This window comes from Terrapene carolina, unplaced genomic scaffold (genome assembly GCF_002925995.2).
Source record: "Terrapene carolina triunguis isolate 2854851 unplaced genomic scaffold, T_m_triunguis-2.0 Scaffold58, whole genome shotgun sequence".
NCBI lineage: Eukaryota > Metazoa > Chordata > Testudines > Emydidae > Terrapene > Terrapene triunguis.
Genome location: NW_020664409.1, coordinates 17,420,960 through 17,436,088, shown reverse-complemented (window position 1 = coordinate 17,436,088; position 15,129 = coordinate 17,420,960). Strand labels below are relative to the sequence as shown.

Below are 15,129 nucleotides of genomic sequence, written 5' to 3'. Positions count from 1 at the left end.
ATACAAGAAATCCCTTATGGCCTGGATAAAGTAAAACTTTTATTTCATTCCTGTATTTTCTGAATTTTTTTTGCCAACTTTTAAAACTTTGAAAACATATTCAGAAATTAAATATGTAGTAACGCTAATAAGGTTAACAATATTACTTAATGTAAATATTTTATTTTAGGGTTTATGAAAATAATTTTTCCGATTCCACATAAAAATCTTGTTAGGACATTCACAGTACCATACAATTTATTTCTGGGATTTATTAATCCACTTTATAATGGTCATATAAATGAAAATCTTCTGACTGCATGAAAGCTTTTCCTATTTGATGAAGTGTATGCAATCAATTTAGAACATCCTTTTCTGCACATGTATTTTACTCTGTTTAATCATAATTCAAAGAAACTTGCAGAAAATGTAAACTCTGTCTATTTCAAATACCAGTACATGTAATTACAGTGGAGACTGATTTAATTTTATGGTTCCATACAGTCATTTCTGTTTGTGGATAATCCAGTTATGTCACAGATTACCACCATCTCCTTGATCCAAAGTATTGAGACATTTAAATTGAGGTGCATAGTTATCAGCTTCATTGATCATGTCAGCACTGCATAAGTATCCACACAGCACTAACTAGTGTGGCAGAGCTCTGACCTTGTCCCCGTGGGTCCTGCGCTTCTAGGCGGTATATGTTAGCCTCAGTGGCTCTCTGTGACCCTCCACGTAGCCCTTCTCTCTCTAGGGCCAGGGTTACAGTCTACTGAGCCCTTTTCATCATAAGCCAGCAAGGAGATTGGTGAGAGAATTCCCACAGTCTCTGTTGTCCCTAGGGCTTGTTTTAGAACAGTTTAGCCTCCTGTCCTGACAGGGGCCTGACTTCCCCTCCCAGGAGGTGTTCCTGTAGTGGTGGGTTGGGGGGAACCCGGGCCCGCCCTCTACTCCAGGTTCCAGCCCAGGGACCCTAATGGTAGCAGCTGTTGGCAGCCAACCTTTCACTGCCAGAGTTGCTACATTTCCCTGGGCCACTTCCCCACAGCTCTCCTACTTCTCCCTTACCTTAGGGCTCCCTTATCAATAACTTGAGGGTGTCTTCATTAACCAGTCCTTCAGCCACATTTCCTCTTCTCTGGCTCCCTGGCTCTCCTCTGCCTGACTGGAGTGAGCCCTTTTTATAGTATCAGCGGGCCTTAATTAGAGTCAGGTGGTCACATTAGCTTAATGGCCTCACCTGACTCTTTGCAGGTTAATTGGAGTCAGGTGTTCTCATTAGCCTGGAGCAGCCCCTGCTCTGGTCAGTCAGGGAACAGAAAACTGTTAATCCAGTGGCCAGTATATCTGCCTCTGCTACTCTGCTCTACCCAACTGGCCTGGGTCTATCACACTAGGTATATAGTAAATGCTTTATTACATTAGACCACTGGTATATTTTGTCCAGTATTCCATCTTTAATGGTGACCAGTAGCTAATGCTCAAGTGGAAGGTGCATGAATTCCTGAAATGGCCCATCAGGACAGCCTCTGTGCCCCCGCTGTCCTGATGGGCCAAAAAGGACAGGTTTTTTTTCTTCCTGCCCCAAGCTGTTAGTAGGTGGCTTATGCCCTGCAACACAAGATTTGTATCATTTATTATTTGCATGGTTTATTTTAATGTAACTATGGATGCTCTCATTAGTTATATAAATGTCTCATCTTTTTTAATCGTGCTAAACTCTTGGATTCAGTAATATCCTGTGACAATAAATTCTATAGGCTAGGTATGCATAGGGTTACCATCCGTCCGGGTTTCCCCGGACATGTCCGGCTTTTTCAGTGTTAAATGGCCGTCCGGGGGGGATGTCTAATTAAGTAGAAATGTCCGGGATTTCCCCCTTCCCCTTGTGCGGCGCGTCTGATTGGACGCCTGGCCTGATTGACAGCTGCTCGCAGCCACTAGGGCCTCTAGCAGCCAGAGTCCCTCCCCCTCCCCCGCTCTCTCCTCCCCCACGGAGCAGGGGGGCTGTGTTTAATTCCACGTGGAGCTCTCGCCGTTCTCCCTCTGCCGGGTGGGGGGGGGAGCGGGAGCAGGGCAGGCGGCGGGGTGTGTGTGTGTAGAGGCTGGGGGGGGGCACAGAGGCTGCAGGGCGAGTGGGCAGCAGGGGGCACAGAGGCTGCAGGGGCAGGGGCACAGAGGCTGCAGGGCGAGTGGGCAGCAGAGGGCACAGAGGCTGCAGGGCGAGTGGGCAGCAGGGGGCACAGAGGCTGCAGGGGCAGGGGGGGTGCAGAGGCTGCAGAGCGAGTGGGCAGCAGGGGGCACAGAGGCTGCAGGGCGAGTGGGCAGCAGGGGGCACAGAGGCTGCAGGGGCAGGGGGGGTGCAGAGGCTGCAGGCTGAGTGGGCAGCAGGGGGCACAGAGGCTGCAGGGGCGGGGGCACAGAGGCTGCAGGGCGAGTGGGCAGCAGGGGGCACAGAGGCTGCAGGGGCGGGGGGGTGCAGAGGCTGCAGGGTGAGGAGGAGCAGGGCAGGCAAGGGCATAGGGGCTGCGGGGCGAGTGGGGAGCAGGGAAGCACTTAGCAACCCCCAGCCAAGATCAGAGCAGGAGGGAGGAGGGGGAATGCAGGGTGCTCAGAGGAGGGGGCAGAGTTGGGGCAGGGACTTTGGGGAAGGGGTTGGAATGGGGGCGGAGAAGGGGTGGGGTTGGGGCGGGGCCGGGGGTGGGGAAGGGGTGGAGTTGGGGCCGGGGGTGGGGCCGGGGCCCCGTGGAGTGTCCTCTTTTTTAAATGTTTGACTATGGTAACCCTAGCATTGTGTAAAACATAAAAAAAGTATTTCCTTTTACTGGTTTTAATTCTTTCTGTCTTTCAGTTTCACTTTTAATCCACTTACTCTTGTAGTATCAGAAAGGATCAATAGGAGCACCCAAATAACTGCTAGATACCATTCATAATTGTATGTACTTTATATCCCCTTTTATTTGTCTTCTCTCTGAATAAAACAGTCCTAACCTTTTATCTCTCTCTCTTCTGATGGAAGTCTTTCCATGACTTTTAACCATAATGTTGTCTATTACTGAACCCCTTCTATTTCTACTACATCCTTTTTTTATATCTAATAATCCAAAGGGAAAAAGTATTAAATGTAAGGGAATACCATCCATTTATATTGTGGTAAATATTTTCATTAGTATTTTCCATTCCCTTCTTTTTATGTTTTAACTGTTAGTTTGCATTATGAGTACTTGCAAACTGATGTGCAGTTTCACCAGCCAGGGAACAGAAATAAGGTCCAAACCTCAATCCTTTTAAGACTCTTTTATAATAAACACAAAAAATAAATGGACTTAAAAGCACTGGAGAATAATTCCCTAAATGCTTCCTCCCCACCCCCACTTTAGCCAGCCAGGAGAAAAGGCACACCTTTCTTCTTAGCTCCCCTTGGACCCAGCTTTTCCCCTAGGTCCCTTTCATACTCCACCCGGTCGCAGCCATGTGGCCACCTGTTAACCCTGTAGAGGTTGCAATGCCTTTACCTTTTCACACCACCATGGCACATAACTATAATTGCTCAAGAAAAAGACACATTTATTTCAGAACCTAGAAATGTGTATGAGTAGTTCAAATTATTCCTTTTAACTTACATTTGTCAACAGTAAATGTCATCTGCCATCTTGCTGCTCATTCACTTAGTTTTGTTGAGGCCCTGTGGAGTTCATCATAGTGTTTTCAAGTCTTGACTATTCTAAATAATTTCTGCACATATTGCCCCCTTATTAATTATCTGGAAAAAGTGAAAACTTGTAAGTATATTAACCACTGGTCCTATTGTGTGTTACCCAGGGTTTTCAGAACCCCCAACACTGGTAACTTAACTATTTCACTCCAGGCAATGTCAGGAATAAATCGATAGGAACACAGTTATTCTGTCTGATCAAGGATTAAATGCAAGTAAGCGTGCTCTTGTCTAAGCAGTTTATTAGAGTTAAGCACACACAGACATAAGCAATAGGTTTAGAACATCTCAGATATTTACCTATATTCTGAGACATTATTGAGTAATCAATGACAAGTCAGCACTGGCCAAACGCCTCCCTGCTGGGGAGTAAAGATGTCAGGAAAAAATGTCTCTCCCGGAATAGCTCCAGAGGACTGCTCCCAAGTACACTCTATTATCTAAACTTTTTGTAACTAACTTCGACAAAACACAGAGGTCATAATGACCCTTACTGGATCATTACTTTTCCTAACTTTCAATAAACTTTTAATAGCTGAGACATCTAGACTCTAGGTTGTCCATCCACATATCTTCTTTCATTCTTAGTTATTTACTTTTCCTTCCCCCCTCCCATTCTGAGTAGCAAAACTGCCAGTAGTTATGACCTTGCTTCTGAAAGCCTGTCTCCAAATTAACCCTTAACTATGTGGTGTTCTATTTCATTAATTTATAGTGGCTGAGTGCACTTAATATGCCCTCAATCCACGGCAACATGTGTATCCCTGGGAAATCACTTTTAACCTAAGCACCCATCCTCTGAAAATTAGGCCCCTTTAAGGTATCTGAAGTTGGGCACTCAAAAGTCACTAGTTGCTCTTGGAATGCTTGGCCATTACTTTTGATCCAACATTTTAAAAGGATATTTTCAGCAGTTTTGGTTTTAATTTAATCTTCTGTTACATACGGTACATTATCCCCATATTTTGAACATTGGTTAATTGATCTATAAAATGTATGCTTATTTTCTATTTCCTGTACTGTTCAATCAAAATTTCTTATATGCAGACATGACATTTGTTAGTTTAGCTGTTGGCTTAGTGTTACTCAGCACTGAGTGCATTAATTTAACTTGCTTTATTACTTGTTAGCAGGAAGAAGGAGGAGGTTATTCAAAGTCAAAGAAATCCAAAACAAGTAAGCCTGCTATCTAGAATGTGGATGTAGAGGAGCATAGAAAGAAAAATCAGGTATGTCTGTGTTACAAACCTGAAAGATTCTTCTTTTAATGCTATATATGTCATCTCCCATTCTTAAGGATCACAATTACTTTATAAACTGTCTGTACAGAGATTGCCTTACACCAGGGGTGGGCAAACTTTTTGGCCTGAGGGCCACATCAAGGAATAGAATTGTATGGCAGGCCATGAATGCTCACAAAATTGGGGTTGGGCTGTGGGATGGGGTGAGGGCTCTGGTTGGGGGTGCAGGATCTGGGGTGGGGCTGGGGATGAGGAGTTGGGGTGTAGGAGGGCGGGAGGGGGATCAGGGCTGGAGATGTGAGATTAGCATTGTCAAAACTTTGTACTGAAGCTGATTTCAGCTTTTTATTATGTGTGTACTAGTAGGGCCCAGCTTTCCCAAGCAGGATCATGGGCCACATTGTGATAAGTGCTGTATAAACACACAAAAAGAGACAATCTTTGTCCCAAATTGTTTAAAATATAATCATTTTTCTAAAGATCCTGTTAGTGTGGGTTCTTCCTCAGTGCTGGGAGCTGCCTAAAGAAGCCTATTGCCAAACTAATCCTTATCAGTGTAGTGATGCCAGAGTGTCTGGCCCTAAGAAGTCTTGGTCTACAACTTCTTTTTATAGTGTACTGTCCTGTTGTTGTGCCAGTGTTGCACCCATATTCAGCACTTACAAATGCTTGTTTGCATTTGACATTTGTTCTCTTGAGATTTAATCCTGAGCCTTTAAAGTTTACCATGGGGCAATATATTGAGATGAGATGTTTTTAAAATAAAATAATTGTTGTCTGCAGGAGGAGGTTGGCTTCACAACTTATCACTATATAAACATTTTTATTTACAATTTCCTTACAGAAAGGGGATAGTTTTTCTGCTGAATAGGAACCAAGGTCCATAACTTCCAGTATCTGTCACAGAAAATCACAGATATGTTTCTGATTTTCTTCTCACTTTTGTTTTTGGAAATCAGCAGTATCTCCACTAAAGTCAATAGATTTCAGAGTGGTAGCTCTGTGTTAGTCTGTGTCAGCAAAAAGAACGAGGAGGACTTGTGGCACCTTAGAGACAAATAAATTTGTTGCTCTCTAAAGTGCCACAAGTACTCCTCGTTCTTAAAGTCAATAGAGTTACACTGGTGTAAGACCAGTATGAGAGAAGCATCAAGCACAGCATTTAATAAATCTTGTCCACTATATATAATATCACCTTCTCTTGAGAGCGAGACTCAGGCCTTTCCTTGGGACAATAGGAGAAGTTAAAGATTAAGAGTTAAATTTAACTAACTTTGTTGACTTTTTATAGTTTACCTAAAACCTGTATGACCAAAATTTTTAGCAGTGATTTATAGACCATTTCAGACACTTTTAATTCATTTTCTAAGGTACAAATTAAATTGGGAGCTGTTCAATATTCCACTTAGTCTTTTATAGAAGGAAGTGAATTGTAATTGTTTTCTGAGTCATAAAACTGCTGCTGAAAAGGAAGTTGGGCTTGTAGGGTACGTCAGGAGAGGTGCAGAAGATTCTTAAAAGGAGGAGGGGAAAGAGTTACAAGTGTAAAAGGAGTTAGAGCAATAACTATATTAAAAATAGCAGAACATATGTTCCCAAACTGCTCTGTGAATCACACTTGATTTTAAAAACACTTTCTGTTCTTCTGCAGAAATCTGCCTTTTCACATGGAGCTGGTTTTCTTCCTTAGTTTTAGTTGCTGAATTTCATTTAAAGAAGCTTAAAATATATTAATTACTTTCAAAATATTACTTTTCTATTGAAGCAATTGCTACAGATACCACAGGTATATTATGTGATGATGACTGGTAGAGGAGGAGATTCACATGATCACAAATGGAAAGGAAAGTAATCTCATCAGAAAGGCTACGTTTTAGTCACGGGTATTTTTAGTAAAAGTCATGACAGGTCATGAGCAGTAAACAAAAATTCACGGCCCATGACCTGTCCATGACTTTTACTATATACCCCTGACTAAAACTAGGGGTGGGAAGTGGGGGGGCGGTGGCACCCGGCCCAGGACCCCTGCTGGTGGTGGGGAGGGTTGACAGGGCTGGCAGGCTCCCTATCTGACTCCGCGCCTCCCCCCCCAGCAGCAGCAGAGTTTGGGTGTGGGAGGGGGCAAGGGGTTGGAGCATGGGATGGGGTGAGGTGGCTCTGGGGGGTGCTTACCTGGGGGGCTCCATGGAAGCGGTGACATCCCCCTCACTCAGCTGCTAGGCGGAGGTATGGCCAGGCAGCTCTGCGCGCTTCCTCCACCCAGAGCGCTGGCTTCACAGCTCCCATTGGCCAATTACTTACTGCTAAATTTGATTATCCAGTCCATCTGCCCATCAACGGAGGATTTTTCTGATTTAACATTACATATGTAATTACTAAAATGCATCGATTTTCCCCCTGGATGCCATTTTGCAGTGTCTTGTTGATACTGTTACCCCTTTTGATCTAACTGGCTAGCCAAATTCAGTGTGCTGCAGGTTATTCCAGTCATAGTGACCAACATTTTCAAAGTAATTTAAGGGAGATTTGGGTTGGGACGCCCTGTTGAGCCTGCACCACACTCACCTTGCAGCAGCAGCTCCTTGTCTCAGAGGGCTGATCCGGCTCCCCACTCCATCCCCTTCGCTGTGGCTACAGTATGCAATACTGAAAAACAGCCTGTTGTATGCCTTTCTATTAAGCATTTGCATCTTTAGAAACATTATTGCCAATGTATAAGGTGGGATCTTTAATCTATGACTACTATTTCCATTTTGTATTCTGTAAAAATAATTGCACGCTGGATGCACCGATTCTTCCCTCCCACACTGAGCTAAAGTTTTAGCAACTTAAATCTGTGTATAAGATTGTTTACTTCGATATTTTTAATCCTATACTATTGCTGTAATTCTTCTTTTAGAAATGTATGCAGGGGAACAAAGCTGTCTATATTAAACTTTCATTGCAAAGCGCACAAATTTTGGAGTACAGACGGAGAAGATTAAAATAACTTGCTCTTTTCTGAGAGCATTATGGCCCCCAGACAGTTTTTGGTTTGAAAACTGGGAGAGGGAGGAGGAGGAAGTCCCCCAAACCGATTATAATAGCTGACCAAATCTCAGTGTCACAATGAACTGAGACCCCTGCCCATCAATGGCCCTCCCCACCTAGTTCTGACTCCAGTCCAGAAGACATACACCCTCCAGATCTGAGTCAAACCCAGCTTCACTCTCCTTTCTCACCTTTTCCCCCCAGGCCCATCCCAAGCCCCTTCTCCCTCTTTGCCCAACACTGAGCCTGCGGCAGGGGAAGGCATCAGATACCTCCACCCCCCAGTGCGCCCTGCATTCCCCAGCTCCAGTCCTCTTGGGCTGTCAATCTCTCTCTCATACACCCACAATTCCTACCTCAGCCAATAGCAAGCCAGCATCATTCCAGTTTTACAGGGTATGTGTCAGTGGAGTCACTTAGTGTTGAGCTATGTGATCCCAGATGTCAGCACCAATGACCTCCCATTCCAGTGACAACTGACGCTGTCTAGCCACAGCATGCAGGCAGAGCTTTGCCTGTGTATTCTCCTGCAATGACCCGTTCCTGGCCCTGGTACCACCAGATGACCTGTCCTGAGTTCCCCTTTCTACATTGCGGGAGCTACATTGTTACATTTATTTTTTGTTACACACCAGGAGACTTGGTCAATCTGGTTCCAATTAGGAGAAATTGGTGAGAGTCAGGTATTTCATTTAGGCAATCTTGTTTATTTACAAAGACAAAAAAGTTCTGTTTACCTGACCACAGAAGGTATCAAACAGCAGGCAACAGGGTCCTTGCTCACAGATCCAGACCTCTTTCAGTCTGCAGGCCGATCCAAAACCTTTGTCTAGGCTTCTCTCAGGGCCCCATTACCAGCACTTCTGTTACTGTCTGCTTGGCTTTCTGACTGCCTCTGTCCTGCTTTTCCCTCACACACATACACACCTCTACCCGAACAGTGCCCAGCAAAAGCCCACCACCTCCATTGTTCAAATTCCTGGTGAACTCACACATGCCATGGTTTTAGGTGGGAGGTTTCTTAACTGTCTCTCACAACTGCAGCTGTTACATTCAACCCATAATGACAGGGTTTAATCCAACTCACAAGAAAACAGGAAAAAAGTCCCATACAATTGACCATTACAAGGTGCCGAAGAGTGGTTTCTTCATCTTCCTTCTCCCACTTTTCTGTACAACCAAGTGTGCCACCACCCTACCTGGTCTCCTCTGGTCTAGTGAGCCTGAGTACAATGCTGTTCCACAACCAGCAATCCTCCATACAGCAACACAATAACTGGCTGTAATCTTTATGTGGGACTGTTAATCATTTATTAAATATGCACTCAAAAACAGATCTACAGAGTAAAATAAAAATGAATATAGATACCCATCCACCATAGTTGTACAAGAGCACAGAACTTCTTTATTCTTGTTTTACATAATGAGAATTTGTAATTAGTACATTATAGATGTTGACTTCATAAATAGAATCCAAACTAATATTGGAGCAGAAATAGTGACATTTGCTTGTAAGTTGACTGTGTAGTTCTCTTTTGTAAATTGAACTTTTGTTTTGTGTTTTTTGGAGTTTGAATCCTCAGAAGAGGATTAAAATTAAGGATTGCAGCTCTAATGGTGTTATGTTCTGAGGTGCAATTCAGACCAGTGAGAGGTTGTGTCACCACTTGTCCTAACCCTGAGTGCCTTAAAATGCTCAGCTGCTGTCACTCCATGTCTGGATGTTCCCAGCTAGCATACAAGCATGCACTGAGTATCTGTGTTGAGCAGCAATTGTTCAGCAATTCTGACTACAGCAGCCTGCTTGTTACACCACAGTCACCTTCTGGTCTCACCCAGCCTTTGATACTGTTAGTTAAGTCATCCCAACACACCCCCACTCCCAAATTTCCCCAAAACTATCTGTCTGGCCCTCTCTTGGAACATTTAGAGGAGTAATAAGTTCCATTCCTCCTTTAAAGAGACAAAAGCACAGAAGTTTGTTGCTTTAACTGGAGTTAATAATCACTTCAAGTCAACACAGTACTCAAACTGTGGTTCTCAAACTTATTTGATCACACCCCTCTTTGTGTTTATAGTAGTTTATGCCCTCCACTCACCACACAAGTTCATATACTGATAAAAAAATCAACATGCAATTTCATTAAATATTAAAAACAGTAAGAGAATCAATGATCCATAGTAATAAGACCAAAAACAAAACTGTGATTGTGGTCGATGCTTACAATTAAATGTGCACATTACGTCATAGCAAAGAGATTAGGCAACGACTTTGTATAATGGTATGCAAGTGTAACAAAAATCTTTCAAAGTGCACAGCACCATCTAGAATGAAATGTACAGCACCATCTGTAAATGTATGACACAGTAAATGCATGGTCCATCCCAAACCGCTCAACAGGCTGCAGTGTCACACAAATGACTTTTCCACACCAAGAGTTAGCAGCAGATAAATAAAGAGAAGGAGGACCTGATATGTCTGGAGGAAACATCTTTGCTAGTTATTCATTGCTGTGGGTAAAATGTGCGCAGTAAGTTTTTTTCCCTAATGCTTCTCACACACCCCACAATACATTCTGTGCCCTCCCCCCCCCTCAGTTTGAGAACCTCTGAAAAAGTAAAACAAGTTTATTAACAAAAAGAGAGAGGTTTCAAATGAGTTTAAGTACAAAGGATAAAGGCAAAAATGGCTACAAGCAAATAAAAGTAAAATATGCTTTCTTCTTTGAGTGCTTGCAAATGTTCATTCCACTGTAGGTGTTTGCGCACACCAAGCTCAATCACCGGAAATTTTTCCCTCAGTTGTACTCATTAGGTTGGTTCTAGTGCCCTTTAGAGCGATGCGCTCACAGCATCAGTATAAGGGGCCTGACCAATCCTACGCCCCTCGGTTTCTTCTTACCGCCTAGGACGATCGGTGGAACTGCTCTCCTTGCTACAGCAAGCAGTTCTCAGTGGTCTTCGTTTGTCTTCATTTCTTCATATTGTATATACTTAGGGTGTAAATAATTGTTAGTTTAGTTAGATAGTTAGTTGGCGCTTCTCTGTCAGTGGCATTTCATCCGTTCACAATACCGAGACATGTCTTGGTCACTGGGCTTTAAGCAACCTGCATTCTATTTGCCTAAAGTGCTTGGGTGAGGCTCACATTGGAGATCACTGTCAGATCTCCTGTGCGTTTAAATCTTGAACAAAAAATGACTGGGAGGCCAGGTTAAAGTTCCTATTTGTGGAAGTGGCAGTCAGATCTTCCGCCAAGCCAAGCCAGTTGGACTAGGAACCGAGTATCTCAGCATCAGTGCAGAGTGCTCCTTCCACCGTTCAGGATTCCCGGCACCGTTTGCAATCCCTGGTGCCAAGAAAGAAGCATAAGAAGCAGCTGGCCAAGATGGGACATTCCCCAACTCCAAGGAAGTCCAGGCATGGGAACAGAGTGGAGTGTGAGCTAAGTCAGACCACTCCTCTGCCTCAGCATCACAGGCAGCACTATTGACTACAGCACGTACACACGCACTGTTGACTCCAGTCCCGGATGAGCTGTCAGCATTGGAAGGACAGCGCAGCACCAACACGGTGCCATCTGCTCCAGAGACCTGCTGGTATTCTCAGTACTGCTGTCACTGGCAGTACAAGAGGCGGTGGCAGCATTGATGGGCAGGAGGGAGCATGTAGCCTCCAGCTGCTGTCTGGTTCTGGATTCGGTGGTACTGTCTCAGGGAAACTGTCCTTGCTGGCCCTGGCACAAGCCTCCCCTCTCCAACACCGATCTCCAGTACTGGTAGGAACTGCACTTCCATGGTCCCTGGAGGAGGAGGGCTCATCATCAGATTCGGCGGTTGGGTCACACTCCTCTCATTCGAGGAGTCGCCCTCATTATCCCTCCAGTCATCCCTACCCCTCTGTGGACCCTGGAATGGGAGTGCCATCAAGTGCTTGGTTGAGTGATCACTAGCCTATGCCAATGCAGGGGCCCTTTTAGAACCTATGGGGATTGTCCCTGATGCCAGGACCCCATTTGAGATGCTATTACTTGGTGGCCTCCAAGAAAAGGTTGCCGCCTTCCTATTGGGCACCGCCTGACCTGGACCTCAGGGAGTAGAGGCGCAGCGCAGGCAGGGCCATGGGGGAAGAGACCAAGGGGGAGCTGGGCCTCAGGGTGGAGCATAGGTGGGGCCACGGTCCGGGCGCCAGTGGCACACCCACTTCTCAGGAGCTTCAGGCAGCTGTGCTCCAAAGGCAGCAGGCCAGTGCACCTCCAAAGGGAAGTGTGCCGCATCTGGCATTTCTTGCCCCATTTTGGGAGGTTTAGCCTCCCCAAGCCTCTTATACCCACCGCCCATGCACGACCCCCTCCTACCCTCTTTTGGTGTTGGCCGGAAAAAGAACTGAGGGGACGTGGGGTCGACCGGACCCTTTATACAGGTGCTATGAATGTCCAGCACCAAACAAGGTGCTGGTTTCCCTTGTCTTCCTAAGTGAAAGATAACTTGGGGTTCTGTGCCCATCTCTTTTATAGTCCAGCAAACTTTTGAAATGTACTCTACTCAAAATTTAGTGTCCCTGCTGTGAGGAAAGGTGCCATGGCGTCTGATGGAGAAGGTTTCCTGTTGGTTTCTTCCCCACTGGTGCTTTCTAGAATGTGCATTGATCTGTCCCTGCAGCCTCCGATATGCCAATGAATGGCCACTTGACTGTGATTGCCAATTGTCTGTGGTTACACCTGGATGGAAGCTCTGGCCTTTTCTGTGTGTGGAAAAAACCTGTTTACTCACTTCCCAGACTTATCTGGATCAAACACATTTTAGTAACATCATATAGAGGGAATTCATAACTTCACACATGGCACTAACACATGCATTTTACAATGATATTAATAACCAGTGTGTTATTAGCTTTCATATTTGTACAGACATTATTACAGAAGCATGTAGGGTGTGAATACAGAGGTGTCTAGGGTCACAAATGGGCTTTGTGATCTCTGCTCTGTTTTCTTTAGTGTCAGTGGTACCTGGTACAAGATGATAAAAAATGAACATTAAATACCTTTCAATACAACTGAGTCACTGTTCAAATTTCCCCTCTTGACAGTTCAAGTTAATGAGCCTCAAAAATGGATTTGGACATTTAGTTAATTATATGGGGGGGAAATCCCATTATTTTTATCTAAAACTTGTCACTTTCAGAGATTAAGTATTAAAATACCTGCTTGCAAATTTAAGCTTTCTCCCAAACCATTTGTCAGTTTAAAGTCACAATCCTTGTGACAATTATTTTTTGCTCTTTGTCCAATCCCCCAGGCCTCTTTCCTTCTTTACTAAAACTTACAAAATGCTAAATAAGTTATTCTCTTTGTCTAGATAATGGCTTGAAACGAAATCACCATTATCTTTCTTGGGGGACTAATCAGATTCTGTGTTTGATGCCAGAATCCTTAACTCTCATGGTTTCTAATGAGTTTCACTTCTTTGGAATGAACCTCACTATGTAAAATATGTATCTAAGTCCAGTTGTTGATAGCCTTTTCCAGCAAATCACAAGAGAGATGGATATCTGCCAGAGACATTTGTGTAATTGTATCAAAATAAATGTAACTAAGATGAGATACTGTATGGGTTTTTACTGTATGGATTATTACATTCTGTCTCCCCCAATATGCTTTTTAATACTTTGAACACTTGTGTATGAAATAGAAGAAAATAAGAAACTAGTGTCACAGTGCTAGCTCCTATAACTTTTTGAGGCATTGCAGCTCAACATTTACGTGAGGTGAACACACTCTTTCACCTTGGGACTGATTCTGTTGGAGTCTAATGTGAACATTTTGGTATATATCATTTTAGTATAGCTTTGTCAGCATGGTGTTTTTTCTTAACGATATTTTGGATTTTGTGAGGATTCTATTTAATCGGCATTTTAATTTGTTTAGGCACAGGACAGAACAGATGTCATCGTTGGCATTTGTCTCATCGTATGGAGAGGAACTTTTCTGCCAGAACCATAAGAAAGTTTGTTTGTTTCCTTGTTTGTTTTCCACCTCATTTTTTTTTCTTTTTTAATGATAAAGAGTCATCAACATAGTTTCAATTTATCCCAAAGGTAACTGGGCACTTGAACAGAATCTGACTTATACACAAATTAAAAAAACTAGGGCCCAAGTAAGTCCACAGAACTGGAAGCGAAATCACATTCGTGACTGCTGAACATTAGAATGCAAAAGAACTTTTCACATACTGCAGAACAGTCATCCCTACACAGTTCTGACTACATTTGGTAGTGTAAGTTTCCGTAGTGAAACAATTAGACAAGATGGGCTGCAGAGTGGTTATGTTTCCTTTCTGCTAAATTATCAGTTATTATTATAGTTGACTTAGTTGCTGGGAGCTGTTAACCCATAAATGTTCTTTGTCTCCATGCACTTACATTCCAGTTGATTGCCTTAGAGGTTATTTTGAATTCTTTTTATATTTTAAAAAGTGCATGTTCTCATTTTGTGTGTTCTATTATGTTACTCTGAATCCAGACCAATAAAAGTTATTGTAGATCCAATTTGCTCAGTTTAAAATAAATTATAGAATAATCCACCATTGGTAAGTTGTCATAAATATTTATCAGCCCGGGGGCGGGGGGAGAACTATTAGCCCAATAATTAACATGTATTAGTTAATATATGTTTGTGTGTGTGATGTTGAAGAGAAGAAAACTGTTGCTGCTTTGGGGGGGACGGGAACATGGGGGATGATGTTGATGCTATTGAATGGGATGTAAAAGGATAGGAGAAACACTGCTACTGCTGTTGTTTTACCTGGGGTATGAAGGTGCTGAAATACGTTGAGTGGTGCGTGAACTGCTGGCTCAGGGAGGCTAGCCCCCAGTCCCACCTCTTCCACGCCCCCCCCCCTCGCCAGAGGCCAGAGCTCCCCACCACGGTTGCTGGCCCCCGCCCCAGGGTAACGTCCCCAGCCCCAGAGCACCAGGCGGGCAGTATGGCCACAGCCCCAGAGCACCAGGAGGATGAGCAGCGCGGCCCCAGCCCTGCCAGTCCCAGAGCGCTGGGAGAGCAGGCAGCACGGTCTCAGCCGTGCCCCAGAACACTGGGAGGGCAGAGCGGCCCCAGCAACAACCCCGGCCCGAGCTGGGGCCATGGCACGGGAAGAGCCACCC

General features: G+C 44.2%; 1 protein-coding gene across 1 annotated transcript in view; it reads left to right on the top strand.

The window, feature by feature from the left end:
* CUNH18orf63 (chromosome unknown C18orf63 homolog) overlaps positions 1 to 4,903 on the top strand; it is a 29,820-nt gene extending 24,917 nt beyond the window's left edge. Inside the window, exon 13 of the mRNA XM_026647328.1 lies at positions 4,828 to 4,903. Within this exon, the coding sequence (XP_026503113.1) occupies positions 4,828 to 4,903 (76 nt within the window). The remainder of the gene's footprint in view (positions 1 to 4,827) is intronic.
* Positions 4,904 to 15,129: the final 10,226 nt, after the last annotated feature.